Below are 26,009 nucleotides of genomic sequence, written 5' to 3'. Positions count from 1 at the left end.
GGCTTCTGGTTGAGATCAAATGGGATAATAGTCGCTATTTGTTGACTTCCTACCTTGCCTCAGGTGTGAGGTAGGTACGGATACGATCCCTGGCAGATATTAAAAGTAAGATGCAGAAGTAATTTTCCCAAGACCACACAGCTAAGAATTGGGGGCGGGGGAGGGGGTGGGGGTGGGAGTGGGGGTAGTGCTGGATGCTAACCCAAGTCCATCTAACTAGAAAGATTGTTTTTCCCACTGCATGCCTAAACGTTTTATTTATTGAGGGGACTACTCTAAGTAAGGCACTTGCCCAAAGTAGTTTAAAGTAATTACCTCATTTAGCACTCTGGACTGTACTGTGGTTTTGGTATCATCGTCTCCCACTTAACATATAAGAAAACTGAGACCCAGAGAGGTTGGGTAACTAGTTCCAAGACCATACAGAGTTGGAGTAAGGGAGGAAATGGTTTGTAAGTGTCCCTGAGTGGTATTATTTGTCCACGTGACACGCGTGTTTGGCTTCCCAGCACTACAAGCTTGAGTTAAGAATAGGAAGGTGGAAGGCCTGTCCGCTAGTGAGTGTTAGATGGGAAAGTGTCCTGTACGTGAGAGTGTGTGAATGACGTTCTACTTGAAGCATTGAGCAGAGATCCGAACACACGCACCTGACGCTACCTAAGTCCAAATGCAAGACCGAGACCGCGGCGGTACATGGGCGTGCACAGACCATTCGAAACAGAGGGCAATGCGCAAGCGCGCAAAGACTTTGCGGATGGGCGGGGCGAACAGCGTCTGAGAGGTCTTCCCGCCTGTAGGTGGCGCCGAGCGAGCCCGGCTAGCACCCGGACCTGCAGCACGTTCCCTTTACATCCACCAGTGCCCGGGATATCAAGATCCGGTGGAAAGCAGCTTCTTCAGGTTAGAGGTTCCGGATCCCTGGGGGCGGGGAAACAGGGGAGGGTGTAGAGAGGTGCCAGAGTGGGCGACCAGAAATCGCCAGCTCGGACAAGAGAGCCTCCTCCTTTTCTGCCCCTCGAGGTACCGCGAGAAAGGGTGGGGCTGGTTCGGGAGGGACGCGAGGGGAGGTTCCGGCTCGAGGGCGGGATTGGAGGCGGGGAGACCCGGCTGCTACTGATCGCTGATCGTCCCACTCTGCCCCCATCCCGGACCCCCCGCCCCGCCCTCCTGGCAGTGCCCGGTTCCCCCGGGCGCCGGCTCCCTTCCTGAACCTCCCCCCTTGGCGGCCGGGATCTTTCCTCCCTTTGAGTGTCCTCCTCCCCACCCACGGCCTTTCCCCCAGGCTAGGCCTTCATGGAGCGGTTCCTGGCCCAGCTGTGTGGCACCAACGCGGCGCGGCCGCTCCCGGTTTGGGAGAGGGACACGACGGGCCACTGCTTCACCCAGCTGGTGCTCAGCGCCCTGCCCCACGCGCTCCTCGCAGTGCTCAGTGCCTGCTACCTAGGCACCCCGAGGTGAGCGCAAGACATCTTCCCAGATGTGCCTAGAGACTTCACCCCCAAGCCACAGTGCCCCTGCAGAGTCACCAGAATAGCGAGGTCTCTGGAGTAGGGCAAGAGTAGAATAAAATGTGGGCTTTGCCACCTACTAGCCGTGTTGCTCTTCTTGGCTGAATTACCTATTTTTTCTGAGCCTCACAGCATTGCTTGAGGTTTAAATCAGAGATGTATGTAAGCATATAGAGCAGTCTGGCACATTTTTAAAGGCCCAATGCATAGAAGAAATCACCGCTACTGTAGATTTTCCGGTGCCCAAACACAACATTTATGAGTTGGAGATAAAATTGGGTAAAAAAATGTTTTTAACCAGAGAGGGTGACTTCAGTGTTCCTGGGCTAAGAAAAGCATGTTAGACTCAGCTGGAGAGGAAGCAGTAGGTAGAAGAAAGAAAAGAGCAAAATCAAAACCTTAAGGCTTCCCTAATGTAGGGCTATAAGATGGGGTTAAACTTGCCTTGATTTTTACTTAGTTCCCATATGGCTAGGGAAGGCCAGCTGAGGTTAAGTCTCATTCAGGTTGCTGAGAAGGCAGGAAGTAAGTCTAGTCTCCACCTTTTGGAGTTCCTGAACTGATGGGGGGAGAACCTCCCCATCAAGAGGAATTGGAAGGCTGATGAACCTCTTCCTTGGGCAAGAAAAACTGAGGATCTGCTTGGTCTGGGAGGAATCTTGATTTATGTCTTACTAGAGTGAGATGAAAGTCCAGGAAGGGTTAGTCAATTAGTACAGCCATCCAAGGAAGAGCAATATCTATTAAGAATTGACACAGTCCTTTGGGAACTCACTCTAATGAGAAGGCAAGAGAGACTAACGTGTAATCAATAGATGTTAGTTTTCCTTACTTCACTTCTCAGGCTTTTGTGTGTCAACTAAAAAGGGTTATAGAAACCCAGACAAAGATCTCAGAGAGTTTTGGGGTCTAAGCTCCTAACTGTACTGATGAGAAAAGTGAGGTGCAGAAAGGGAAGGAGACTTACTCAAGGTCATGAAGCTGGTTGATGGCCAAGTTGAGGCCAGTGTCCTGGCTTCTGAGGGCCCAATGTTCTTTCTTCTGTCCCTAAATTTTAGGAAATAGAACTATTAAAGGTCAGCTTGTCAAAGATTCCAATCTAAACTTCTCCATATACCAGTCATCAGCTGGACTTTAAAGAAAATCAAAGCATTTTAGTCTGCCCTTCAACTTGTTCAGTAACCCAGCTCTGCAACAAAGGGTCAGAATCAGCTCTCTTTTTATATGAACTTTTAAGGCATTCTTATAGTCGCTGCTGCAGGTGTTTTCCTGTGCTTTATTCTTAATGCAGACACATCACCCTTCTATTTTTTAAAAACTTTTGCATGCCAAAAAGATGTAGTTAAACTAGGAAAAGGTTTTTCTTCAGCTAAAGGAGTCACGTAAATGACCCACACCACACCATTTTCTATAATCACCGGAGAGACATAGGGTAGAGTATTGTGAGGCTTCATAAAATTTAGGTTTCAGTATTGGAATATAGAAACTGTATGTAAGTCAAGATTTTATTCATCTAATAGTGCTTCAGGTGAATTTTAGGATTATTTTAGGTGGATACTTGTCATCCATTAATGGTTATCTGTATGAACATTTAGGTTTTTTTGTTTGTTTTTTTTTTCCAAATTAGAATCTTCATGTTGGGTACAGCCTTAACGCAAAAGTTTTAATGTCTGTGGAGAAAGAAAGAATTAGAAATGTTGTGCATAGATTAGAAAATATGTTAGATAAATCTGGGAAGACTTCCTGAGAGAAAAGGCCCTGGGTGCCAGAATAAAATGAGTTAGGGATACCATGTGCAAGGCAGGAAAGGGATTTGATTCTCTCTTGGTAAATGTCTAGGTAAATGAGTTGTTGGAGGTGAGGCGTATATCTGGGCCCTGAGCCACCCATGATGTGCCTCCTTTTCTCTCTTCCCCCTTGTCCCCAGGAACCCAGATTATATCCTACCATGCAGCCCTGGCTGGCGCCTCCGACTCGTAGCCTCCTTCCTGCTGTCCATCTTCCCACTGCTAGACCTCATTCCAGTTGCGCTGCCATCAGGAGCAGGCCCAGGGCCTGCAGGGCTAGAGGTGCTGGCAGGGGGCATGGCAGCTGTGGCCTGGATCAGCCACAGCTTGGCCCTGTGGGCCTTGGCCCATTCCCTTCACAGTCACTCCCGGGGGCCCTTGGCTTTGGCTCTGGCTGCCTTCCTGCCAGCCCCAGCCCTGGTGCTGACCCTGCTATGGCATTGCCAGCGAGGCACTCTTCTGTCTCCGTTTCTCCCAGGGCCTCTCGTTCGCCTGTGCCTTCTCATCCTGCAGCTGGCTGCACTTTTGGCTTATGGACTGGGCTGGGCAGCCCCTGGGGGATCACGGGAACACTGGGCCCAGGAGCACCTCTTGTCTGAGAGGCAGGAACCTGAGGTAGCTGAAGATGGGGAGAGTTGGCTATCACGCTTTTCCTATGCCTGGCTGGCACCTATGCTGGCCCGGGGGGCCCATGGAGAACTCCAGGAGCCCCAGGACACTTGCCACCTCCCCCACAGGCTACACCCTGCTTACCTGGCCCGCATCTTTCAGGTCCACTGGCAGAAGGGGTCCCGGCTGTGGAGGGCCCTGTTCAGGGCCTTTGGGCGGCTCTACTTGGCACTTGGACTGCTGAAGCTGGTGGGGACCATGCTGAGCTTCTCAGGGCCCCTGCTCCTATCCCTACTGGTGGGCTTCTTGGAGAATGGACAGGAGCCCCTAAGCCAGGGCCTGCTCTATGCTCTGGGGCTAGCAGGTGGTGCTGTGCTGAGCGCGGTGCTGCAGAATCAATATGGGTATGAGGTACGGAAGGTGACACTTCGGGCTCGTGGGGCTGTGCTGCACATCCTGTACCGCAAAGCTTTACATCTGGGGCCCAGCCGCCCTCCTGTTGGGGAGGCCCTGAACTTACTAGGCACAGACTCTGAACGGTTGCTCAACTTTGCCGGGAGCTTCCATGAAGCCTGGGGCCTGCCCCTGCAGCTGGCCATCACCCTCTACCTACTGCACCAACAGGTGGGAGTGGCCTTTGTGGGTGGTCTGGTCCTGGCACTGCTCTTGGTGCCTGTTAACAAGGTGATTGCCACCCGCATCATGGCCAGCAATCAGGAGATGCTGCAGTTCAAGGATGCACGAGTCAAGGTGAGGGGTTGCTTGGGGTCCCCCAGTATCTGGAGATTCCATCCATCATCCCGGTCCCCAGGGACTTCTCCTGCATACTGCCTGAGGGAGTGAGCACAGTACAGAAGTTAAGCACTCAGACTGGAGACAGTCAGACCTGAGTTCAAATCCCAGCTCTATTATTTACTGGTTCAATCTCCTCAGACAAATCACTTCCTTCTCTGGGGCTCCATTTCCTCATTTGTACATTGAGGATAACAGCTCACTCCATAGGGCTGATCATATGAGAGAACACTTAGCAGAGTGCCTGCCACAAATTAAGTGCTAAATAAATGTGGCCCATTAGGAATATTACAGTATTAATTCATGTGGGCCTAAGCAGCAACCCTAGGAGGTTGGAAATAACTTCCTTGGGACCAAATGGGTCTTTAGTGACAGAGCCAGGACCCAAGTCTCCCACCTCCTTGTCTTGTTTAGGGCACAGATCACTCTATGGCCGCATGTGAAGAGGCCATGGGGACACCACCCCCTCCCCCACTGCTCCCTCCTAGGGGTGGGCAGTAGAGAAAGGAGTGGGTCACTTTCCTGCCTGGGCCAATTCTAAGTGTCGAGGGTCTGGCTGAGTCAGTTCTGAGTTCTGCAGTGATTGTAGGCGCCTTTACAGAGGGATGGCATAGTTGTCAACGTCTTACTGGGACAGCTCCGTGTGCTATTGGAGAGGGAACTGTTTCTAGTATGAGGCCTCCACCCCCCCCACCCCTCCCCCAATGACAGCTATAGAGTAGGTCTCCAGAACTATCCAAAGAGACTCCAGTACCTCCCTGGACTATAGATTGGGGATGGGTGAAAGTCAGGATCCACGGTATTCCTCTGGCCCTTGACCATCTGGCCTAGGCCCATTGGCCTGTCTGACCCTGGACTGTGGTGGGGCCTCCTATAGTTCCTGTACCACTCAAGTTACAGGCCAGAACTGGTGGCCAGCCCCTAAAGCCTGCATCTTTTGGCTTTGGGAAATAGTGTTTTGCCCTTTACCTAATGAGAGCAGCTTGGTGACCCACCTCCACCTTCTACCACCTCATCTCCTAGAAAGGTAGAGAATTCCAGCTCCAACCTGTCCCCAAGTGGAACATGCAGAGTAGAAGTAAAAGAGACTGGGAGGAGAAGCACCCAGGGGTTGAGATGGTTTGAGGGTTGGGGCTTCCAGAAAGGGCTGAGGTGAGGCAAAAAAAACCAGGCTAGCTCAGAGTGCTTGGCATTCTCTGCCAGAAGCTTTGGAAGACTTTGCAGGGGAGAAGATACGTGAACAGTATCTCCACTTCACACTTCTCCCTTGTCCCCTGTTCCTAGCTCATGACAGAGCTGTTGAGTGGCATTCGGGTCATCAAGTTCTGCGGGTGGGAGCAGGTGTTGGGGGCCCGAATAGAAGCCTGCCGGGCTCGAGAGCTGGGGCGACTCCGGGTCATCAAATACCTGGATGCGGCCTGTGTATACCTGTGGGCTGCCCTGCCAGTTGTCATCTCCATCGTCATCTTCATCACCTATGTCCTCATGGGGCACCAGCTCACTGCAACTAAGGTGAGAACCAGGAGGGTTGGGGGTGACTCTGGAAGACATGAGAGGGAGGCAGCAACGAGGAGACTGTAGTTTGGTAGAGAGGTGGGCTCAGGCCCCGTGGTGCTGGCTGAAAAGGAGGACCACTGGCTGCCTTATCCTTTCCCAACCAAGAAGAAATTCTCTGAAGGGACTTCTTTCTGGGGCATTAGATATATAATCCTTGCCTCTGTGAAGGAATTCCTCTTCCTTCTTGAACCTGTGGTCAGGTCCATGCTTGGGGTTAGATCCCCTTTATCCTCCTTCTGATGGCCTTGGGAAAATACCCATAATCCAGTGCTTTGTCTGGCCTAGAGTCTCAAACAAGCTAGGCCAGTGCTCTTATCAGGATACAACCTGGATCCCTGGAGAAACAGATCTGGAATTCCTAGGATTCTTAGAGTGGCCATCTCCAATCCAAGGATTGTCCCGCCATCCCCTCAGTTTTGTTGCTGCTCTCTTCTCTTCACAAATCTGTCCATAGGGACATCCATAGAGCAACCTCTGCTCCTTGCCCTGGGCTTCTCATGATGCTTCACCTCCACCCCCTTCCACCCCACTTAGGTATTCACGGCCCTGGCACTGGTGCGCATGCTCATTCTTCCCCTCAACAACTTCCCCTGGGTCATCAATGGGCTTCTGGAGGCCAGAGTGTCCTTGGATCGGATCCAGCATTTCCTTGATCTTCCAAACCACAACCCCGAGGTCTACTATAGCCCAGGTAATGGGGAGCTGGAGAGCAGAGTCTGACATAGTGTGGGGAGGGGACTTGAGCCACTTGGGCACTGTACATAGATTCTGTTAGGAGGAGCCAGAGGCAGCAGAATCAAGGCAGAGCAGGCAGCCAGTTCCTGGGGGAGGTCTCTCAGGTGAAGACTGAGGCTGAGTTAGCTCTGGGTAGGTAGATATGGGGCAGATGAGCTAATGACATACCTTGGCTTACCCTCCTCAAGCAGGTAGGTAGTAGAATAGGAGCCCACACTGAGTGGCCTTTTCCCTGTTCAGATCCCCCCTCAGAGCCATCTACAGCATTGGAGCTGCATGGGGCCCTGTTCTCCTGGGACCCAATTGGAACCAGTCAGGAGACCTTCATCAGTCACCTCGAAGTGAAGAAGGTTTGTTGGGCAGACACCCTGGGAAGGTCCCCAGACTGAGGTGGGAGATGGGGACCCAGTGGCATAAACAGGGACTGAGCTGGTTACAGCCTGATGGCCCTGCAGGTCTAATTGCTGGGGGGTGGGGGTGGGGGGCTGGAAGGGTTGCAGTGAACAGGTTACAGTCTGGGAACAGGTGACACCTCATCTCTGGATCTCATTCTTCTATGCAGCATTTTTCAGAGTGGTCATATCTCTCCCTGGCCTTTAGGCGAGCTGCATCTATCTAGACCAATGGGCATATTAGTCTCTCCATGTCCTTCAGAGGTTATAGCATTCAGAACAGACCCCAGGGCTTATCTAGCATCTGTACCATGCTGGGCACCTGGGGGAGAGGCCCAGCAGCCCCTTCCAAGAAAGATTCTGCAAATGGGATAGATCATCCTCTATTTAGCCTGGTGAAAAAGAATCACACCCCGTGACTCACATCACAGCGTATCAAAGAACTTGAAAGGAAACATTCCTGGCAGAAAGATGACTCCTGTTCACCCCCAGTCCTGAATTTTCACTCTCTGCTGACCTCTGTCCAACCCCTTGCCCTACAGCTCAACCTGGCTTTCTACAGTAGTGGCTGAGCTGCCTCTACGACATTTGGCTCACATTTCTGGCTTGGGCTGTATATTTTGTTTTACTTAGTTCAGGCAAGACAAGGCTGGAATTTTTCAAAGGAATTTTACTAATGTGTTAGCTGGGACTTTTTTGGATATAAGTCATAGAAACCCACTGGAGCTAGCTTAAGCAAACAAGAATGTATAATAAGGATAATAGAGATGAGTTGCAGAACGCAAAGACAAGAACAGAGCCAGATCTCAGAAACAGCCCAGAACCAGGCCTCGACTTGCAGAGTTGTTTGCCTTCTGTCTGCTTCTCTCTGTGGACCCACTCTCCTTTGAGCAGAAGGCGTAACTACAGAAAGCCGTCTCACTTACAGGCTGCAGTCAAGAGAGAGAAACTACCTCTTGGGCCTGCTCCCAAATTCCCAGGGAAGGGTCTCAGATTGGTCTGGGGCCCCCTAGTAGACGATCAACCTTGGCTGGCAGGGCAGGGGCATCATAGACAAACAGAGATTCTGGGAGCCCACCCTGTTTCTAGAGAAGGAATTTTTTTTTGAGTGGGAGATATCACCATGAATGGATGTTACATCTAAGAAATGAAGGGAGAACAAAAAATTTTAAACTGCAAATCACGGAAGTGGGCACTTGAACAAAGCAGTTTGCCCTGAGATAACAGAAGTCTAGCCGCAGGTTGATTTAGCCAGCCTAGCATCCAGACTCCAAAGCCTGGAGTCCTTCTCTGCCCTCTCTCTGTTCTAGGATGTCTGCCTCAGAGCTTGCCTTGGAAGTTCTTGCACAGTTTTTCTCCATTCTCAGAGTTCCTTCACACAGACCTATAGCTACTCTGGAGAATAAAGCACCTCACTTCTCCAGATCCAACAAGGCATCATCACTGAGGCACAGCTTAGCCTGTGGGGTGAAGAACTCTTTCCCTATAAACTAATGGGGTCTAGAGGAGAGAAACCTCAGTGGGATGCTTGGCAACCCAGAGCCTCGGGAGAGAGAAAACTGCTCCCTCTTCCTTCCCCCTGTGAGCAGCAGACCTTTACTTACATGGCTTCCTTGCAGGGTTTCCTGGTGGGCATCGTGGGGAAGGTAGGCTGTGGGAAGAGCTCACTGCTGGCTGCCATTGCTGGGGAGCTCCACAGGTAATCAACCTCCAGTGCACCCCAATCCTTGGCTTGCTCATTTAGCAAACACTGAGCCTCTGCCATGTGTCAAACATCTTTTTAGGGGCCAGGGGTACCAAGAAGAACAAGACACACTTTCTTTCTTGGAGAAATCTTCAATTTAATAAGGGGGGGGGGCAGGCAAGAAAGTGAATCATCGTAATCATTACACCAGAGAGTTGTAAGACTATAGTAGTGAGTGGAGGAAAAAAATGGAAACATCCAGCATCAGCTATTCTCAGAAAATGTGGTAGTGAAGGTAAGGGATCCAGAGCAGAGCAAAATTTTGAGGGAAGGCCTTCTCATTTTAAGGTGAGAATGAGTACAATTTGGTGGCCACACTCTCTGAGCTCCTGAGCACACCTAGATATGCTACTACTGCTTGGCTGTAGCCAAAATGCAGCTTCTTCCCTTCCCAGTCCAGAGTGAGCCTACAGCCTCATTAGGACCCCTTGACCTCAGGGCTGCCAACTCAGAGAGCCATGTGATTTGAAGGGGGACCTATGTAGAAGACAGCAGTCTGGGGAGGCTTCCTGGCAGCAGGGGCTGGGTGAGGGGGACCCAGTGAGGAGCTGGCTCCAGTGTTGCTTGCTGGCTCTCTATAGGTTACGTGGGAGGGTGGCAGTGTGGGGGCTGTCCAAGGGCTTTGGCCTGGCTACCCAGGAACCCTGGATCCAGTTTGCCACCATCCGAGACAACATACTCTTTGGGAAGCCATTTGATGCCCAGCTGTACAGGGAAGTGCTGGAGGCCTGCGCCCTCAACGACGACCTCAGCGTGAGTGCCTAGCCTCTTGGTCACCAGCTTCTCCATGTGTCTGATATGTCAAATCAGAGACTTGGCTTCTCTTGGAAGAGTTTCCCCAAACTTCGGCATCATTTACCTAGGACTGGTCATTAGGCTTTAGTCCTCCCTAGGGGTATTCTGTTCCCCATATGACCTGGATAGGTAGTGGTGATGGGGTGTTTGCACAGCAGCTGGAAGAGCCCTGAGGCCTCTGGGGCTAGAGAAGGGTTCCCTATAAGCCTTAGCTCTGCATAGGTCTGACTTCTGGTTCTGATTCAGGTCTTCCTCACCTTCCAAGGTCTCACTTGGTTGCAGGTGACCCTAGAGAAGCCTGCCAAGCCCTGTAGATCTCTCCCCTCCCCTCCATCCAGAGTACTAAATGTAGGGGGGAGGAGATTCCAGATTTCTCCATGACTGCCCCACCCAACCCCAATGCCCCCTCCAGGACTGTTATAACCACTACCCTGCCCAGGCAAACTTAGAACTTTCCTTAGGAAAGAGGACCTTTGACTTTGACAATGGGGCATGCAGTGTCCATTTATTATTTGAAATACTATTTCAAGTATTTCTCAAATGCCTACTGGGTACTGGGTACCACTCAAGGCACTAAGAAAAGAACTGAATAACAAAGCATTTCCATCTGGATGCTCACCATCTAGTGAACCACAGGTGCTTTCTCTGGATATGGGAACCCCTTGGCCAAGAAAACCACTCCTGAGCCACAGGAAGGCTCAGGGTACATTCCTTCTCTGAGAACCTCTGAAAGCTTCACACCAAATTTGCCCATCATCTTTGCCTGTTAAAGTGGTGCAGACTGGCTAAGAATCTGGGTTTGAGTCCTGCTGCTTACTCACTGTGGGACATTGGGCAATGTGGTTGAACTGTCTGAGCCTTGGTGTCACCTGTGTAAAGGAAATAACACCAACTCCACCAGGTTGTTGTGGGGATTGAATGAGGCAATATCTGCAAAGTGCTAAGCACATAGTGTTTAATAAATTTCAGTGTTATTGGAATTATGGGTTGACCCCTATGGGGCTCACACCAAATTCAAGTCCAGTTTTCCAGGCTCCCTGGTTGTTTTGACCCCTGCTGTCTCCTCCCCACAAAGGGATAGGATATGGAGTGGACAAAGTATTGGGGAGCTGTCTAACAACACTGTTTGGGGGGGGTCTTTTTCATAAGATCCTGCCTGCTGGGGACCTGACCGAGGTCGGGGAGAAGGGTGTGACCCTCAGTGGAGGGCAGCGAGCCCGGATTGCCCTTGCTCGTGCTGTCTACCAGGTAAGTTAGAGGTGGGGGTGGCAGGGGCAGGGAGGTGGGATCCTGGCTGAGAGAGGGGTATGGGGATATTTTCATTAGCATCAGGCTTCCCCCCCCACCCCAATCCCTCCCCGCGTGTTCCTCAGGCATTAGTCCTTTGGCCATCCCATCCCCCACTGGCAGATTTAAGGCAGAATTAAAGGCCTATGAAAAATTGTTTTGTGGCTTGAGGAACCAGGACCCAGCAAAGCTGAACTCTGGCCCTGAGCACTGGTCTTGACTAGAGGGAAGTCCACCCTCAGGTCTTACCTCCTCTGCTGCTGCAGGAGTAGTCTCAGAGTTCCTCTCATCTGTCTTCTCTGACTTCCTGGAGATCAGTTCCTAGGGGAGTTTGGGTTCTGGCCAGAGGACTTGGGGCCCCCATCTCTTCCTAGGAAAAGGAGCTCTATCTCCTTGATGACCCACTGGCTTCTGTGGATGCAGATGTGGCCAACCACCTGCTGCACAGGTGCATCCTGGGAGTCCTGAGCCACGCCACACGGCTGCTCTGCACCCACCGCACCGAGTTCCTGGAGAGGGCTGATGTGGTGCTGCTGATGGAGGCCGGACGCCTCGTCCAGGCCGGTAATGCAGGCCGCCAGGCTAGAGCCCGGCCAAGGGGATGAGGCATCTGCCAGGGCAGTGACAGGGAGAGACAGACAGATGGATTGTCACCTACAGATTCCACCACCCCTGCCATGGGTGGCCTGGGCCCAGACACTGCCTCTGTGTAATGGGAGACCTTCTCCTGCTTTTATAGAGTTGGTGTGGGGAATCAGGAGGACAGAATGGAAAAGGAGCACATGCCAACAGATTTGGGACTTATGGGCTTTGTGACACAATGTTCTTGGGAACTTAGAGGCCAACTGAGAACAGTTTGATGACCTCGAAGAAGAGAAAGCAGTCAGATTTAGAACAGTCCTTTTGGTAAAAACTGAAAGATTATCCAGAGGGACATGACCATCTGCAGGTTCATGGAGAGAGAAACAGGAAGAAATGAGGCCCAGCCAGAGTGCTAGGAATTTAGTACAGCGTGAGGAAAATGCTCTGCAGTAATGAGAGGTAATGGGGCAGGGCATTAACAGATGACTCTGACTCTCCTGTTAGTGATGAACACTTGCCAGCCTATGCTGGTTGGACTTCAGATGCAAAGAGATGGACTTGATGATTCCTATTCAGAGTCTGGGGACATCCAGGTCAGGGCCCTGCTAGGGTAGACAAAGGAGGGTGTCCAAAGAGAATGGGAGGTGGGATCTGCACAGATATTTAAAAGGATATGTTATGTATACAGAGCAGACCCCTCCTGATCTCCGCTTCTACCTTTCAGGACCTCCCTCTGAGATTCTGCCATTGGTACAAGTTGTCCCTAAAGTCTCGGCTGAGGATGGAAAGGAGTCTGGCTCAGGTATGGCCCAGGAGTGGGCTTGCTCTTCACCACCAAACTGTAAAGAGATGCTTTCCACATCAAATCTTACCTACTCCTCTTGTGTTCTGCAACCTTAATTCCTCCCTGACATCCACCCCCTCCTACTCTCACAGCCACAGCTCTGTCAGTATGGAACTCAGAGAAAACAAAAGAAGGGCTGGAGGTGGAGGAGAACCCTTCTGGCCGCCTGCAACAGGAAGAAAGGAAAAAGACAGGCGCCGTGGCCTTCCATGTGTACCGAGCATACTGGAGGGCAGTGGGCCGCGGGCTGGCCTTAGCCATCCTCTTCTCTCTGCTCCTCATGCAAGGTGGGAGTATTCCTTGGAGCTCCTGACCCCCACCTACAGCCCTGTCCTCAAGGTGCCCATCACATCCATCACTTTGTGCTAAAAAGTACAAAGGCATGGAAAGGGGTAACACACATTCCATAGCTATCTTCTGATCTGCCTCCCAGGCTACCTCCCATTCTGCAAATTCAAGACCATCCTCTCCTCAGAACTGAAGGGTGATAGGCCCAAGAAGGAAGCACACCCTAGGGAGGACATGGGATAGTGGCAAGGTGGGAAGGGCCGGGCAGATGAAGACAGGAACCAGAGCTGTGGTTCTTCCAAACATGGGAGGGGGTGTTTGAATAGAACAACGTAGATGAGTCTCTTACACAACTTCTTCCTGTCCCCACCCAGCCACCCGGAACGCTGCTGACTGGTGGCTCTCCCACTGGATCTCTCAGCTGAAGGCAGAAAAGAACAGCTCGGAGGAGGCACCAGCCCCCACCAGCCCGGTCTCCACAGGGCTCTTCTCTCCCCAGCTGCTCCTCTTCTCCCCTGGAAGCCTCTGGTGAGTGACTGGGGATGGCAGTAGACAGGGTGCTCTTAGAACCAGGCAGGGTATGAGGGTTGGGGGGCTGGTGTACCAGGGGCTCTGGCTCATGGAGGGTGGGGAGAGGTGGCACAGTGAAGGGGAGAGGACCCGAGTGGCCCTACTTTTGGTTACCCACAGACCTCTCCCCACCACCCAGTGCCTCAGCGTTCCCTTTACTCAAAGCTGCCCCCAACGGCTCCTCAGACATCCGTTTCTACCTCACCGTATATGCCACTATTGCCGGTGTCAACTCCCTCTGTACCCTTCTCCGGGCAGTGCTCTTTGCGGCTGGCACCCTCCAAGCAGCTGGCACCCTGCATCGCCGCCTGCTGCATCGAGTCCTAATGGTGAGGGGTTGGGTGGAGGGCAGGGAGATGGGCTTCATCCTACACCCCTAGTCTTTGGGATAAAATAGCCCCTCCCAGATGGGTGCAGTACTTTATAAGGTCCAAGGCCTGGTTTGAACTGGGTTCAAACCTAGTTACTTAAGCCTATAGTGTTCTCATCTGCAAAATGGGGAGAAGAGAATCTACAGTTGCAGAGGATGGGATACTCCTATCCCTCATTTCATGCCAGGCAGGCCCCTTTTTGTTTTATTTATTTATTTATTTATCCCTTTTTATCTCCATATCCTATTTCCATTTCCCCTCCCTTCCTTGATAAGCAACCATTCTAAGTGTGTTTTAATATGTATCTTTTTGTTTGTGTTTTTACAAAATGCCTGTTTTGTGTGCATGTATTTTTAATTCATGTAATTAATATTGTGTTAGATCTTGCTTTCCTTCTTACTGTTTTTATTTAGAGCTGTTTCTAAATCCATCCCTGTTGCTGTGTGTTTATCTAATCTGTTGCTGACCCCATAGACTTAATAAATTAATTAGTACCTGGAAAGTACTTAGGATAGTGCCTGGCCCATGTAAGTGCTCAGTCAGCTATTATTGTTAACATTGTTATTACAGACTTTGATGAAAGCCCTCACAGTCACCCTGAGGAAGGTACTGTTAGCCCCATTTTACAGATGAGGAAACTGAGTCTCCAAGAGTTGAAGTGACCTGGCCAAGGCTAGTTCTGTGGAGGGCCAGGCATTGAACCCAGCACTGGTGGGTCTGTCCACAGCCTGCAGGGGAGCCACCGCCCCTATTCTGCCTCCTCTCCAAGAACCACAGAGGGGATATCTTCATGCTGTAAAGGAATTAGTTTCTCCTAAGCTGATACTAAGAGATGCTTCATAAAGTCATTCGGCCTAGTCCTCTGCCTTGTGACAGGACTGTTCCCAGAGGAAAGGCAGAGAGTCAGCAGATGGGGAAGGTGAGGAAAACGGAAAGGGCTATCTTTGTGACTGTACCTCCTAATAGTTCTCCTGGTGGCTAGCAATTATGGAGCACTTTCTCTGTGCCAGGCAGACTATGCTAAGTACATGACTGCTATATAAATAGCCTTTAATTCTACTAACAACCCTATGAGGTGCTGTTCCCTTATTACCCCTTTTTTCAGATGAGGAACAGGAGCATTTGAGAGCTTAAGACCTTTGCCTGGGGTCTAACATCTAGTAAGTGGCAGAACTGACTCCAAAACCCAAGCTCTTAACTAGGAGACAATACTGACTTTGACAGCCACTGGCAATCAGGCTGTCCCTCCTGACATCTAACTAATTGTCACTCACTGGCCTGGAAGTTCCCATCTTCTGGAGAGAGATTAGCTTCTTACCCTAATCTTGAAAGGGTAGTAGGCATGTCTGGCCCAGAGTAGAGGATTGGCCAGCATGGCCTTTTAGGGTCACCAGTGACCAAAGGGGTGGGAGAATCTTTTTTCGCCCTGGGGTAGTCTTCCTCCAAGCTCTGCCACTACCTCCTCTCTGCCCCTAAACCCTGGGAACTACCCCTTTCCTGTTCTCTACGTTGGGCCTTCCTCCCCACCCCACCTCCCCCAGCACTGCCCACCAACCCCTTTCCTGCCAGACCTGGCCCTTGCCCAGCCACATCCCCTCTCCCAGGCACCAGTGACTTTCTTCGACTCTACGCCCACCGGCCGGGTCCTAAACCGCTTCTCCTCCGACATGGCCTGTGCAGATGACAGCCTGCCCTTCCTCCTCAACATCTTCCTGGCCAATGCCGCAGGCCTGCTGGGCCTCCTGGCTGTGCTGAGCTCTGGCCTGCCCTGGCTACTGCTGCTGCTGCCGCCTTTGAGCGTCATCTACTATCGCATGCAGCGCCAGTACAGGGCCTCCTCACGGGAACTGCGGCGCCTGGGCAGCCTCACCCTGTCCCCACTCTATTCCCACCTGGCCGACACCTTGGCTGGCCTCTCCGTGCTCCGGGCTGCTGGGGCCACCCACAGGTGTGTGAAGTCTGCTTCTCTCGGCCAGATCCCAGGGCATGAGGTGCTGGGGTGGGAGTGTGTGGAAGAAGAGGGACCCTCGAAAAGAGGGGCATATGAAGTGGGGGGCATTGCAACTCTGGGGTAGAAGGGAAGGGTGAAGACACTAGGGAACAGAGGCAAAAAACAACAACAGAAAAAAAAGGGATGGTGAGGCAGAGCAGACTCTCACTATGAAAGGGCTCACTGGCACCTCTGTATCCCTGAGGTGAGGCCTGTGGGCGTTTGGATCAGCTCCCGAGGAGGGGGTGTTCTGTAGGGAAGGAGTCTGGGTGGCCTCACTCCCCTCCTGACCTCCCTCAGGTTTGAGGAGGAGAACCATCATCTCCTAGAGCTAAACCAGAGATGCCAGTTTGCTGCCAGTGCCACCACGCAGTGGCTGGACATTCGGCTACAGCTCATGGGAGCCGCAGTGATCAGCGCCATCGCGGGCATCGCCCTGGTGCAGTACCAGCAGGGCCTCGCTGACCCAGGTGCCACCCCTGGACCCTTCATTTTCACCCCAGAAGCCAGTCATCCAAACCCCTGCCCCTCCCTGCACTGCCCCTCAACATGTTCCCCTCCCACCCAGAGTTCCCTGGGAGGATGTGTCATAATCATCACCACCCCATTTTAGAGTTGAGGAAACTTGAGTCTCAAGGAGTGACTTGCCCAAGTAATGGTGGACCTGGGACTAGAAGGAGGCTTCTGAGATTCTGATTTCAGCCCTTTCCCAGCTCCCAACCTTCCCCCCCCGTCTCTCTACCACTCTACCCCATTGCCCCTCATAACTTCTCCAGGCCCACGCCCTTGCGGCCCCAGCCTAGGTCCTGTCATCTTTCCCCTCTGATGGCTGCCTTTAAAGGCCCACAGGCCACAAGCTTGTGCGTGTCCAAGCCTCCCCTAGCACCCGGTACTCTGCCCCTCAGGACTGGTGGGCCTGTCGCTGTCTTATGCCCTGTCCCTGACCGGCCTGCTCTCGGGCCTGGTGAGCAGCTTCACCCAGACAGAAGCCATGCTGGTGAGCGTGGAGCGGCTGGAGGAGTACTCCTGTGACCTGCCCCAGGAGCCCCAGGGCCAGGGGCTGCAGGTAAGCCTGCAGCCCCTGCCCCAGGCCAGAGCTCTGGGACCCTGAAGGCCCCACTGCCCCCAGTTCCTTCCTTCCTCTCTTCACCGTCTTTCTCAGCTCCCCTGACCTCCCTGCATGATCTCCACCATTCTTTACTGTGTCCCTCATCTTTGTATCTGTGGTCCCCACCTCTTCTGCATGTCCCCTCATTTTCCCCACCTACTATTCTCCCCCACTTCCACCTTCCAATCCCACTTCTCACCATCACTCCCCCGCATCTCCCACCTGTGGACCCCACCAGCTGGGCACTGGCTGGCTGACCCAGGGGAGCATAGAGTTCGAGGATGTGGTGTTGACGTATCGGCCCGGGCTGCCGAACGCCCTGGACAGGGTGACCTTCCGAGTGCAGCCTGGGGAGAAGTTGGGCATCGTGGGCCGCACAGGCTCCGGCAAGTCTTCCCTGTTGTTGGTGCTCTTCCGGCTGCTGGATCCCAGTGCGGGGCGAGTGCTGCTGGATGGCGTGGACACCAGCCAGCTGGAGCTGGCTGAGCTCAGGTCTGGGGGAGGAGAGCGGGGAGAGGGAGTGGGCAGGGAAGAGGGGAGCCAGAACCACTGGCACTTTGAGGAGGGCCTGGCCAGGAAAGCATGAACTCAGGGCAGCAAGGGTCGATCCGGCTGGGACTGGGGGTGGTGAGATATGGAGGACAGGACAGGCAGGTGAGGACAGCATCCTAGGGCTCAGATCCAGATTCAGAGGCCGCCTTCAAGCTGACTCTTGTCCTTTGCAGCATACACCCTCTGCTTTAGACCGGCCAGTCAGTACCTCCTAAGCCAGAGCCTCCAAGACACTGTGCCCCAAGATACTGCGCCTCAGTAGCCCCAAGTTACTGCCAGACAGTGCTTGGGACAGCTTGGGGCCTGGGCCAGTTGTCCTTGCCCACAAATGGTCCCATCTGGGGCTATACACCACCCACCACACCTCAGGTTAACCTAGTATGTTCTCTGAGTTCCATAACATGGACATAGTAGGGAAACTGGCCTAAAGCCCTGTGCACATTACTGACCCCTAGTCCTTGTCCTGCCTCTCCCTGTGTTCTCTTCTAAACTGTGGGTGGCCTTATCATTTAGCTCTGCCATTGAGCTCAGGACCCAGTTGAAGGCTTATCTCCAACGTTAAAGCATCCTCTAACAGTTCAGCCTCTTTGGTCATTCCTTGCCCAGCCACTGCTATTCCTAGAGTCAATGCCACAGTTTATCCTGTTCTTTTTCTTTTTTTTTTTTCATACCACAGTGAAATGTAAGCTCCTTGAGAAAAGGGTTCCAGGCCTTGCATTTCTTTTGTATTGCCCATTGCACTGGCATGGTTCTAGGCACATGGTCGGCCAACTGTCATTTGGTGGGGATGGTGTGAGGAACAGAGTGGGGACATGTTCAGATCTTATCCCCAAGCTTTCCTGGAGGTGCAGGCCCCTCGGGGGAATATGTGTAGCTAAAACTTGGGCTGGGAGCAGAGTGCCCACCTCTCCAGCCTGGTCCCCATGCCCTGTTTCCTTTTTGTCTCCAGATCCCAACTGGCCATCATCCCCCAGGAGCCCTTTTTGTTCAGTGGAACTGTCCGAGAAAATCTAGATCCCCGGGGCCTGCATGAGGACGGAGACCTGTGGCAGGCCCTGGAGCAGTGCCACCTCAGCGAGGTGATTGTATACATGGGTGAGTGTTGGGCCCTGTCCTGCAGCGTGGCAGGAGTGGAGGCTGGGCTTGGGCCTGGCCCTGAAGCGGAGGCAGCAGGGAGAAGCCTCAGATGTGGGGGTGAAGATGCTCTGCCCTGCAGGTGGCCTGGACAGTGAACTGGGCCAGGGTGGCCGGAGCTTGTCCCTGGGGCAGAAGCAGCTGCTGTGTCTGGCCAGAGCTCTCCTCACAGATGCGAAGGTAAGGCGAGAAGAGGCCGGGAATATTCAGAGTCCTGGGTTTCCTTTCCCTTTTAGAGCTGCAGGGCAGGCTGGGCCAGGACATGGGGGCTGGTGCTTGGGTTGGAGCCAAGGCAACCCTCTCCTCCCTCCTCTTTCCTGTCCCCCCACCCCCCCTGCGTGCCCCAGATCCTGTGTATTGATGAGGCCACTGCAAGCGTGGACCAGAAGACAGATCAACTGCTCCAGCAGACCATCTGTAAACGCTTTGCCAACAAGACAGTGCTGACCATTGCCCACAGGTGTGTGTGAGTGTCTAACTGGGGGCTCCAGTGGCATGGACCCTGAACCTCCATTCCTGGACTCCAGGGGTCAAGACTCCAGAGACTTCCCTAAACCCCCTTCTCTCATTGAATCTCAGCTCCAACCCGCAGGCAGTGACAAAGCCTTTTATAGCACATTATCTCAGGGAATCCTGCAGTCCCTCTCCTAACACAGAGTCAGGTGCTAAAGGCTGTGGGGACACACCTTTGCTGTCCAGGAGGGGGAAAGGAGGGGAAGCAGGTCAACTTTCTCCTTTAGGGCCTTGTCCTCTATCCCTCTCACACTGACCATCTTCTTCCACACAGGCTCAATACGATCATGAACTCGGATCGGGTGCTGGTGCTGCACACAGGGAGGGTGGTGGAGCTGGACTCCCCTGCCGCCCTGTGCAACCAGCCCAACTCGCTGTTCCAGCAACTGCTGCAGAGCAGCCAGCAGGGAGCCCACTCCCCTCCATGAGGCCTGGAGCCTGGTGTCCCCCACCCCAGCCCCAGGGTTTCCCCATCACATCTGTGGTCTGCTCCGGCTGCTGGGCTGGTGTAGAGGTGGTGGCTGCTTTACATTCTCCTCAGTTGGTTCTACCTCTCCCTCACTTCTTCCAGAGGGGAAAAGAGCACTCTGGTTTCCTCTTTGGGAATCACTCCTTCTCGGTGGGTGGAGTCCAGAGGCTTCCTCAGAACCAGGCTTCTGCTTTGGCTTTTTTGCACCTGGGACCCCAGGCAGGTTTTTCTGGGATAGGACCCCAATTGCATTTTCAGTTTTATTTGATAAAATTCCCATCTTACATTCTGTGTATTAAAAAAATATTATTTCTGGTGTGAGGCTAAGGTGCCTCAGTATGTGTACCCCAGCTGAGGGTGGCAAGAAGGGTCCACCACAGTCTGCGGGGTGGAGGAGGTGAAGAAAGGGGTGGGAATGCCCCATGTCCATCACAGTGCTGTGGTCTTTCCAGGCTCACCAGGCAGGGCAGGCGGCAGGGGTCTCCCGGCTGGCAGCATGCTGACCTGACACTCCTGGTCCTGGCGTGCTGGGACATAGTGTGGGGCTGGGTAGCAACAGGGTCCAGGGGGGAAAATGCCCTGGTGCCAGGCCCGCAAGGTCAGCAACATGGTGGCCAGGACCAGGGTGGCAGTGAGGGCCCCAAACACCACCACGGCCACCAGACTAGACTCTCCCAGCCCTGCCTCTTGCCTCCGCACCACCTCCTTCACAGAAATCCGCAGCAGACCAGCCCCCGCGCTGTGGGGGACTGGCCCCGTGGCAGGTACCACCACAGCCGAGGTGGGTCCCAGGGGAATGTCCTGTGTGGTGGTGGGGTCTGGGACTGATAAGACAAGCTCACAAGTCTTGCCGCCATATCCGCTGGGGCAGAGACAGTCAAAGTCATGGACACGGTCCCGACAGCGGGCCCCTCTCTGGCATGGGCGGCTGGCGCAGTCATCCAAGTTGATGGTGCAGAAGCGTCCAGCAAAGCCCTCAGGGCAGAGGCAGGAGAAGCGGTTTACGCCATCAAGGCAAGTGGCACCATTAGCACAAGGCCGCATCAGGCAGTCATCTACATTCACCTCACAGCGGGCGCCCACAAAGCCAGCCAAGCAGCGGCACGTGAAGTTCGGGGCAAAGCCCTGGTCGTCCTGGCACTGCCCACCATTCCGGCATGGGGAGCTGGGATGGGGACAGGAAAGGGTCTTGATACCGACTTACTGACACCTGCGGGGTAGCCAAGCTCAGCATCCTGATCATGGCCACCCACCCCTCCTTCTAGCTAGATCTTTTTGGGCCAGCCTCCCTGAACCTCAAATATGTCATTCTTAAAATGGTAATAAAAATAGTATCCAGCTTGCCAAATTGTGAGGGTTAAATGAAATAATCCAACATGAAGCACTTAGCACAGGGCCTGGCCTAAAGGCAGGGCTCAAGATGAGTGTGCTATTATTATCTTCACAGGTTCTCAGGCCCGGAGGGAAAATGAGGGCAACAAATTCCAGCCCCAGCTTGTCCCATTTCCTCTTCCATACCATAAGGCATAAGACTGCTGCATGGAACCTCTAGGGTCTTCAAGCGAGCTTTTGTGGGATGAGAGGAGTCCTAGGGCCCCCAGCACCCCATATACAACCTCCTCCAGCCAGAGCAGCCACTCATTTATCTGTGTATACCTCCAGGTTCTATAGTTTTGTGGGGATTTTTTTTTGAAGAAATGGTTCAGAAAGATAAAAAAGGTTGAAAAACCCTGGATTAAGGACACCTTGACATGCTGGGGTTTTATCCTAGTGTGCCCTCATGCAAATGTTCTGACCCTCAGCTCCAGTACCCTCACCACCTCTCAGCAGTCCTGCCTCCTCCCTTGTGCCGTCACCAGATTCTGCTCTAAGCCCCCACTCATCCCAGGGGCCCAGCACTCACCCTGCCTGCTCACAGGGTCCAACCTTGCGCTCGCAGTCATGCCCGTGGAAGCCCGGAGGGCACACACAGTAGTACTCGCCGCCCCCATCATACACACACTGGCCTCCATTCTGGCAGGGGGGCTGTGTGGTGCAGACATGCTCATCTGCAGAGGAGACAGGGCAAGGCTCACACCTGGTCCAAGACCTGCTCAGGCCCAACTCTACCAAGTGTCCCAAACCCAAGGCTCTGTGGGTGTGGTGTGAACTACAAACCCACCCCAGGCTGGTATGGCCTAGTGGGGGAAAAATGACATTGAATTTGGATTTAGGAGGCTCCTGGCCCTGTCAGTCTGTCTCAAAATGACTTTAGGCAAGTTGTATCTCTTCTGTGGGCCTCAGTTTCCTCATCTGTAAAATGAATATAATTTTTACCAGCTGCCTTGCCTGCCTCAGGAGGTTATGTCAAGAATTACTTGGACAACAGAGGTGTAAAATCAAAATGAGAAAACACCATGTATTGAGGGTGTGAGCAGGACACAATAAGTGCTCAATAAATATGGATGGATGTTCTCAGGACACATGGGGTCTCCAGCCCAACAGCTATTGCCTTGCCATCCACCCCTGCACCCTTACCTTTGTCACAGAACTTGCCTGCCCAGCCACTGTGGCAGATGCACTGCCAGGGCTGGTGGCAGGTACCATGCCGGCAGCCAGGCATCCTCACACAGCGCTCGCAGTGCAGCCCCTCCCAGCCTGGGTCACACCTGATGGAGAAACACAGGGTCAGAGAACTGGGGCAGGGAGTGTGAGGGATGGAGGAGGCAGGACCAGTGCAGAAAGCAGGACCTATGACAGCCCCTAAGGGAAAGGAAAGCAAGCCTGTCCCAGTAGGTGTTAGGGCTGTGGCAGGGTCACAGGACAGTTATATGCAATCAGACCATCAGGCACTTGTGTTCAAGTCCTGGTTCTGCACTTTGTCTAATCTTTCTGAGCCTGTTTTCTCATCTGTAAATTGAGGATCTACCTCACAGGGTTGTTACGAAGAAGAAATCAAATAAGCTGATGTCAGTAAATGCCTCCAGTACCACACCTGGCATGTCTGAGATGCTCGGATTTTTAAAAAATGAATAACCTTGAAAGGTCATCAGGCCTATCTTCCCACCCCTGATTCCAGGGCGAATTCCTGACCTAATTTTCAAAAGCCCTCCAAGGATGAAGATTTCCAAACACTCCCAACCTCTTTAGCAGCCTGCCCTGTAGCTCATGACTTAGGTCCAAACACACTTTCTTCCTGCTAAAGAATCTGCCCAACTCCCACTCCCAGGAGTCAAGTAATCAAATTCAGGGAGGAAAATCCTCCCTCATCATATGTACTTCTCCCCAGCAAGTCTTCTGCAGCCTTTCTTTTCAAGACGGAACCATTTCTCCTCCATCTTTCTTCATGGCCCCCAATCCCCAAACTCTGGCAAGCTTCAGGGCTTTCTCCTCTCCCTGTCTTTCTCATCCTTCAATAGGGAGGCCCTAGTATCTTGAAAAATACTTTGGAATCCCTGGATCAGACTTGGGGGAGCAAAGAAAGGGGGATATATAAGCTGGAAGAAGCAAAAGAGAATTAAGGCAAAGGAGAACTTAGGAGGAGGATGCCCAGCCTGTGGTGGGCTCCATAAGGGGGGGGGGGGGAGTGAACAGTAGGAGCTTAAGCCCCTTGGCACTCTGCCCTGGGGCTTGACTTCGTTGTGGGTGTGGAGGAATGAGAAATGGGTAGAGCACCCATACATGGCGAGCAAAGGATTTGGCGGCACGCGTTCGGAATGTGTACCTGCAGGAGCCATCGGGTGCACAGCAGCCGTGGGCCAGGTCACAGTGGGAGCTGCAGTCATCGGCTGTAAGATTGATGTGAAAGGGGTGAGCCTCGAGTCAGCGTTCGGCTCCCTGGGACGCAGGGCTCGTCAGAGGATGTGGGGTCCCAGGAGTGGGGTGGGCTCAGCTCGGGGGCAGAGCAGCACACAGATCCATCCCATTCGGAAGGGGCTACCTGGGTCTCGCCCGCCCCGCTGGTCCGAGCGGCTGCAGTGCCGTCTCTGGCCGGCAGAGGTCAACGTTCAAGCGGGGGACGGCCGGACAAGGTCGCGGCCGGAGCCCGGGGGCGCGCTCACCTCGGGCAGGCTGACCGGGTGCCCCCAGGATGCACAACAGGCACATGAGATGTAGGCAGAGGCAGCCGCTGGGCATGGTCAGCTGCGGCCCCAGGAGGGACGGCCGGATGGACAGCCGGACGTGCGGACACCTGTGGGATGGTACGGGCTGAGAGGCGGCCGCACGCAGAGATAACGGCACAGATACGGGCTTCGAATGACCGGAGCCTGGGAGACAGGGGCTTCAGGACAGGAGAAGGAGGTGGGGGCAGCGGGATGGCGGGGGCGGGTTGAGGGGGCGAGGGATTGGGGACAGAAACCCGGGAGCGGGGACCGTGGGAAGAGGGCAAATGATGGGCAGCGCGGAGCGAGGCGAGGGTGCGGAAAGGGCCCGGGGTGGGAGCGCAGTCAGGTACGAAGGGGTCCGTGAGGCTGTGGACAGCGCCGAGAGGCGGCCTCAAGCATGGCGGGGACGCTGGGGCCAGAGGGAGGGACCGTTCCCGGTAACAAGCAGTCTCCACCCCCCACCCCCACCCCACCCCGAGTACCCCAGGACTTGCTCCCACGTCCTCTTCCTATCTCCGCCGCCCTCGGCTGGGCAGTGGTAAGGGGCCTGGTGTCCCCACGGCGCCCCCAGTCCCGCGCGCCTCCCCTCCGGGTCCTCACCTCGGGCTCGGAGATGGCGAGTCCAGCGGCGCAGAGCGAGACAGGATCCGACGGGCTCCGCCGAGGGGCAGGGCGGGGGCGGGCGCGTGGGGCTGCCCCTAGCGGGCCACTGGGCCCTGCGCCGAGGCGGCTGCCATGCAGACCCAGCGCTCGGGAATCTGGGGCTCCAGGCGACCCCGAGCGGCGGCGGCGGCGGCGGTGGCGGCAGCTCCTCGCGCGCGCTCAGGCCGCCTGCCAAGGGTGGCGTGTGCCGGCGGAGCCCGCCTCCCCCCGGGGCCGCCGCCGGCCCGCCCCTCCCGCCTGCGTCCGGCGCCCACCCCCCCGCGACGCACAGCGCGTTCCTCGCCCTGGCGCTCACCCCTTTTCTCCGCTGTCCTGCGCTCCCCTGGGTCCCCATCCTCCGCTGCCTCGCGCCGCCACCTAACCTCTCGGAACCTCGCTTTCTTCAATGAAAGGAGGAGATTGTGGAGTTTAAATGGGAGTAAACTGTGTACTGGCCAAATGTGCGTGGTCCTGTTATTCTACCACCTCGCAGCCCCGCTTTTCTCACCCGCGCCCCTCGCCGACGCCCCACCTCTGCTCCCCCCGCTTCGCTTCCCATCACGCTTCTTATGTATATCCTATGCACATTCAGGGCACAGTTGCCGCTTGCTGGCCTCCGGTCACCAGCCCACTCTCGTAAAGCCTTCATCACTGGCTTCATCTGTCTACTCCTTGTCCTTCGTCGCGCCCTCCGCTTCCTTCTCCTCTATTGTCATCCACAGCCTTCCGGAAGCGACCCATACCTATCTAAATGTCCAGTCTGCTCTGTCCGCCTCATCCTTCTCTCCTCCATCACATCGTGGTTTTTCCCACCCCATTCCTTTCTGTGACTGCCAGTGGGAATCCTCCCTGGACTGAGAACGCCCCCGACCCTGTAAATGTGCTCCCCAAGTTCCCACTTCTGTACCCCATTACATCCCGTTCTTGACCTCAGGCTAGTCCTCAACCGCCCAAACCCAGAGCTCAGATTGGGAGAGTTCTGCAGGGCCCCAGTTTGGTATGTCCAGTCCTCTATCTTTAGGCCTTTTTAAGGTTCCAGGCTAATGGCTCAGAGAAACCTGTGCAAGACAAAGACAAGGCTTGAGCAGGACACGCGGGCAGCGGGCAGGCCAGCCACTGCCCATTTCTATTCCTTCAGATCAAGATTTCATCATCTTTAAGCTCAAAACATTGGAAGGAGGAGTCTCTAGCCCATCTGGAGCAGATCATCCTAACATCCAGCATCCTAAAGGGGCAAAGCCAGACCCTGGGCTAATTTTTCTTTCAGCTTCCATTGAACATGACATCTGCACCCTCCCCAGTTCTCCACCAGCTTCCCCTCAACTCTGATTACCCTCTCCCTGAAAAGCCTTCTGCATTTGAGTAATGCCATTTGGCTCTAACATTTATTTGGTTTGAAATTTTTTTCAGTGATGTGATGGCAAAAATTTCTATAAGTTAGATTATTGTATGTTGACACTATACAGCTATTAAAAAGTCACCTTTCTGCTAATAGTGACTGTGTATTGGGGCTTTAGCTTCCATGTGAGACCAAGGGAGGTGATGTTTGTTTGATGCAAGATCTGTATTTTCTGTAGTACACCTAAATAATTCAACTTTTATGGTTGTTTTATTCAAACACCATAATTACATGGAACTTTGAATAGGAAGTGAGA

The 26,009-nt window shown here is 53.7% G+C and overlaps 2 protein-coding genes across 8 annotated transcripts; one reads left to right on the top strand and one right to left on the bottom strand.

Annotated features, from left to right (window-relative positions):
- The first annotated feature begins 823 nt into the window (after positions 1 to 823).
- On the top strand, positions 824 to 19,943 carry ABCC10 (ATP binding cassette subfamily C member 10). 6 transcript variants are annotated; one of them, XM_037843199.1, is made up of 22 exons: positions 824 to 900; positions 1,283 to 1,454; positions 3,436 to 4,654; positions 5,981 to 6,208; positions 6,788 to 6,944; positions 7,229 to 7,338; positions 9,000 to 9,079; positions 9,706 to 9,877; positions 11,069 to 11,167; positions 11,581 to 11,770; positions 12,513 to 12,590; positions 12,725 to 12,919; positions 13,295 to 13,448; positions 13,630 to 13,819; positions 15,466 to 15,809; positions 16,152 to 16,321; positions 16,757 to 16,917; positions 17,198 to 17,451; positions 18,461 to 18,606; positions 18,728 to 18,825; positions 18,993 to 19,105; positions 19,433 to 19,943. In XM_037843199.1, exons 2-22 carry the CDS (start codon positions 1,294 to 1,296, stop codon positions 19,584 to 19,586), a joined length of 4,473 nt encoding a protein of 1,490 aa, XP_037699127.1. In that variant the 5' UTR covers positions 824 to 900; positions 1,283 to 1,293; the 3' UTR covers positions 19,587 to 19,943. The 6 variants fall into 6 exon arrangements, with proteins under 6 accessions (XP_037699127.1, XP_037699124.1, XP_037699128.1 ...); XM_037843196.1 differs by lacking the exon at positions 824 to 900 and adding an exon at positions 908 to 1,020; XM_037843200.1 differs by lacking the exon at positions 824 to 900 and adding an exon at positions 908 to 1,020 and having other exon boundaries at positions 18,461 to 18,590; positions 19,433 to 19,572.
- DLK2 (delta like non-canonical Notch ligand 2) lies at positions 19,874 to 24,505 on the bottom strand. Of its 2 annotated transcripts, none has more exons than XM_037843204.1 (6): positions 24,313 to 24,505; positions 23,668 to 23,798; positions 23,331 to 23,394; positions 22,145 to 22,275; positions 21,531 to 21,675; positions 19,874 to 20,792 (listed from the first exon to the last, which is right to left on the bottom strand). In XM_037843204.1, exons 2-6 carry the CDS (start codon positions 23,741 to 23,743, stop codon positions 20,057 to 20,059), a joined length of 1,152 nt encoding a protein of 383 aa, XP_037699132.1. In that variant the 5' UTR covers positions 23,744 to 23,798; positions 24,313 to 24,505; the 3' UTR covers positions 19,874 to 20,056. The 2 variants fall into 2 exon arrangements, with proteins under 2 accessions (XP_037699132.1, XP_037699133.1); XM_037843205.1 differs by having other exon boundaries at positions 24,195 to 24,317.
- Positions 24,506 to 26,009: the final 1,504 nt, after the last annotated feature.

Source organism: Choloepus didactylus, chromosome 7 (assembly GCF_015220235.1).
Source record: "Choloepus didactylus isolate mChoDid1 chromosome 7, mChoDid1.pri, whole genome shotgun sequence".
NCBI classification, from domain to species: domain Eukaryota; kingdom Metazoa; phylum Chordata; class Mammalia; order Pilosa; family Megalonychidae; genus Choloepus; species Choloepus didactylus.
Note: the sequence above shows the minus strand (reverse complement) of the source record. Positions and strands in the feature narration are given on the sequence as shown.

Bases quoted from the DNA above. Each gene is read 5' to 3' on its own strand.
- DLK2 (XM_037843204.1), bottom strand. From the start codon at position 23,743: ATGCCCAGCGGCTGCCTCTGCCTACATCTCATGTGCCTGTTGTGCATC. The intron at 21,676-22,144 runs GTAAGGGTGCAG...TCTCCTCTGCAG, and splicing joins AGGCAAGTTCTGTGACAAAG to ATGAGCATGTCTGCACCACA. The intron at 20,793-21,530 runs GTGAGTGCTGGG...TCCCCATCCCAG, and splicing joins GGACCCTGTGAGCAGGCAGG to CTCCCCATGCCGGAATGGTG.
- ABCC10 (XM_037843199.1), top strand. From the start codon at position 1,294: ATGGAGCGGTTCCTGGCCCAGCTGTGTGGCACCAACGCGGCGCGGCCG. The intron at 7,339-8,999 runs GTTTGTTGGGCA...GCTTCCTTGCAG, and splicing joins GTCACCTCGAAGTGAAGAAG to GGTTTCCTGGTGGGCATCGT. The intron at 13,449-13,629 runs GTGAGTGACTGG...CCCACCACCCAG, and splicing joins TTCTCCCCTGGAAGCCTCTG to TGCCTCAGCGTTCCCTTTAC.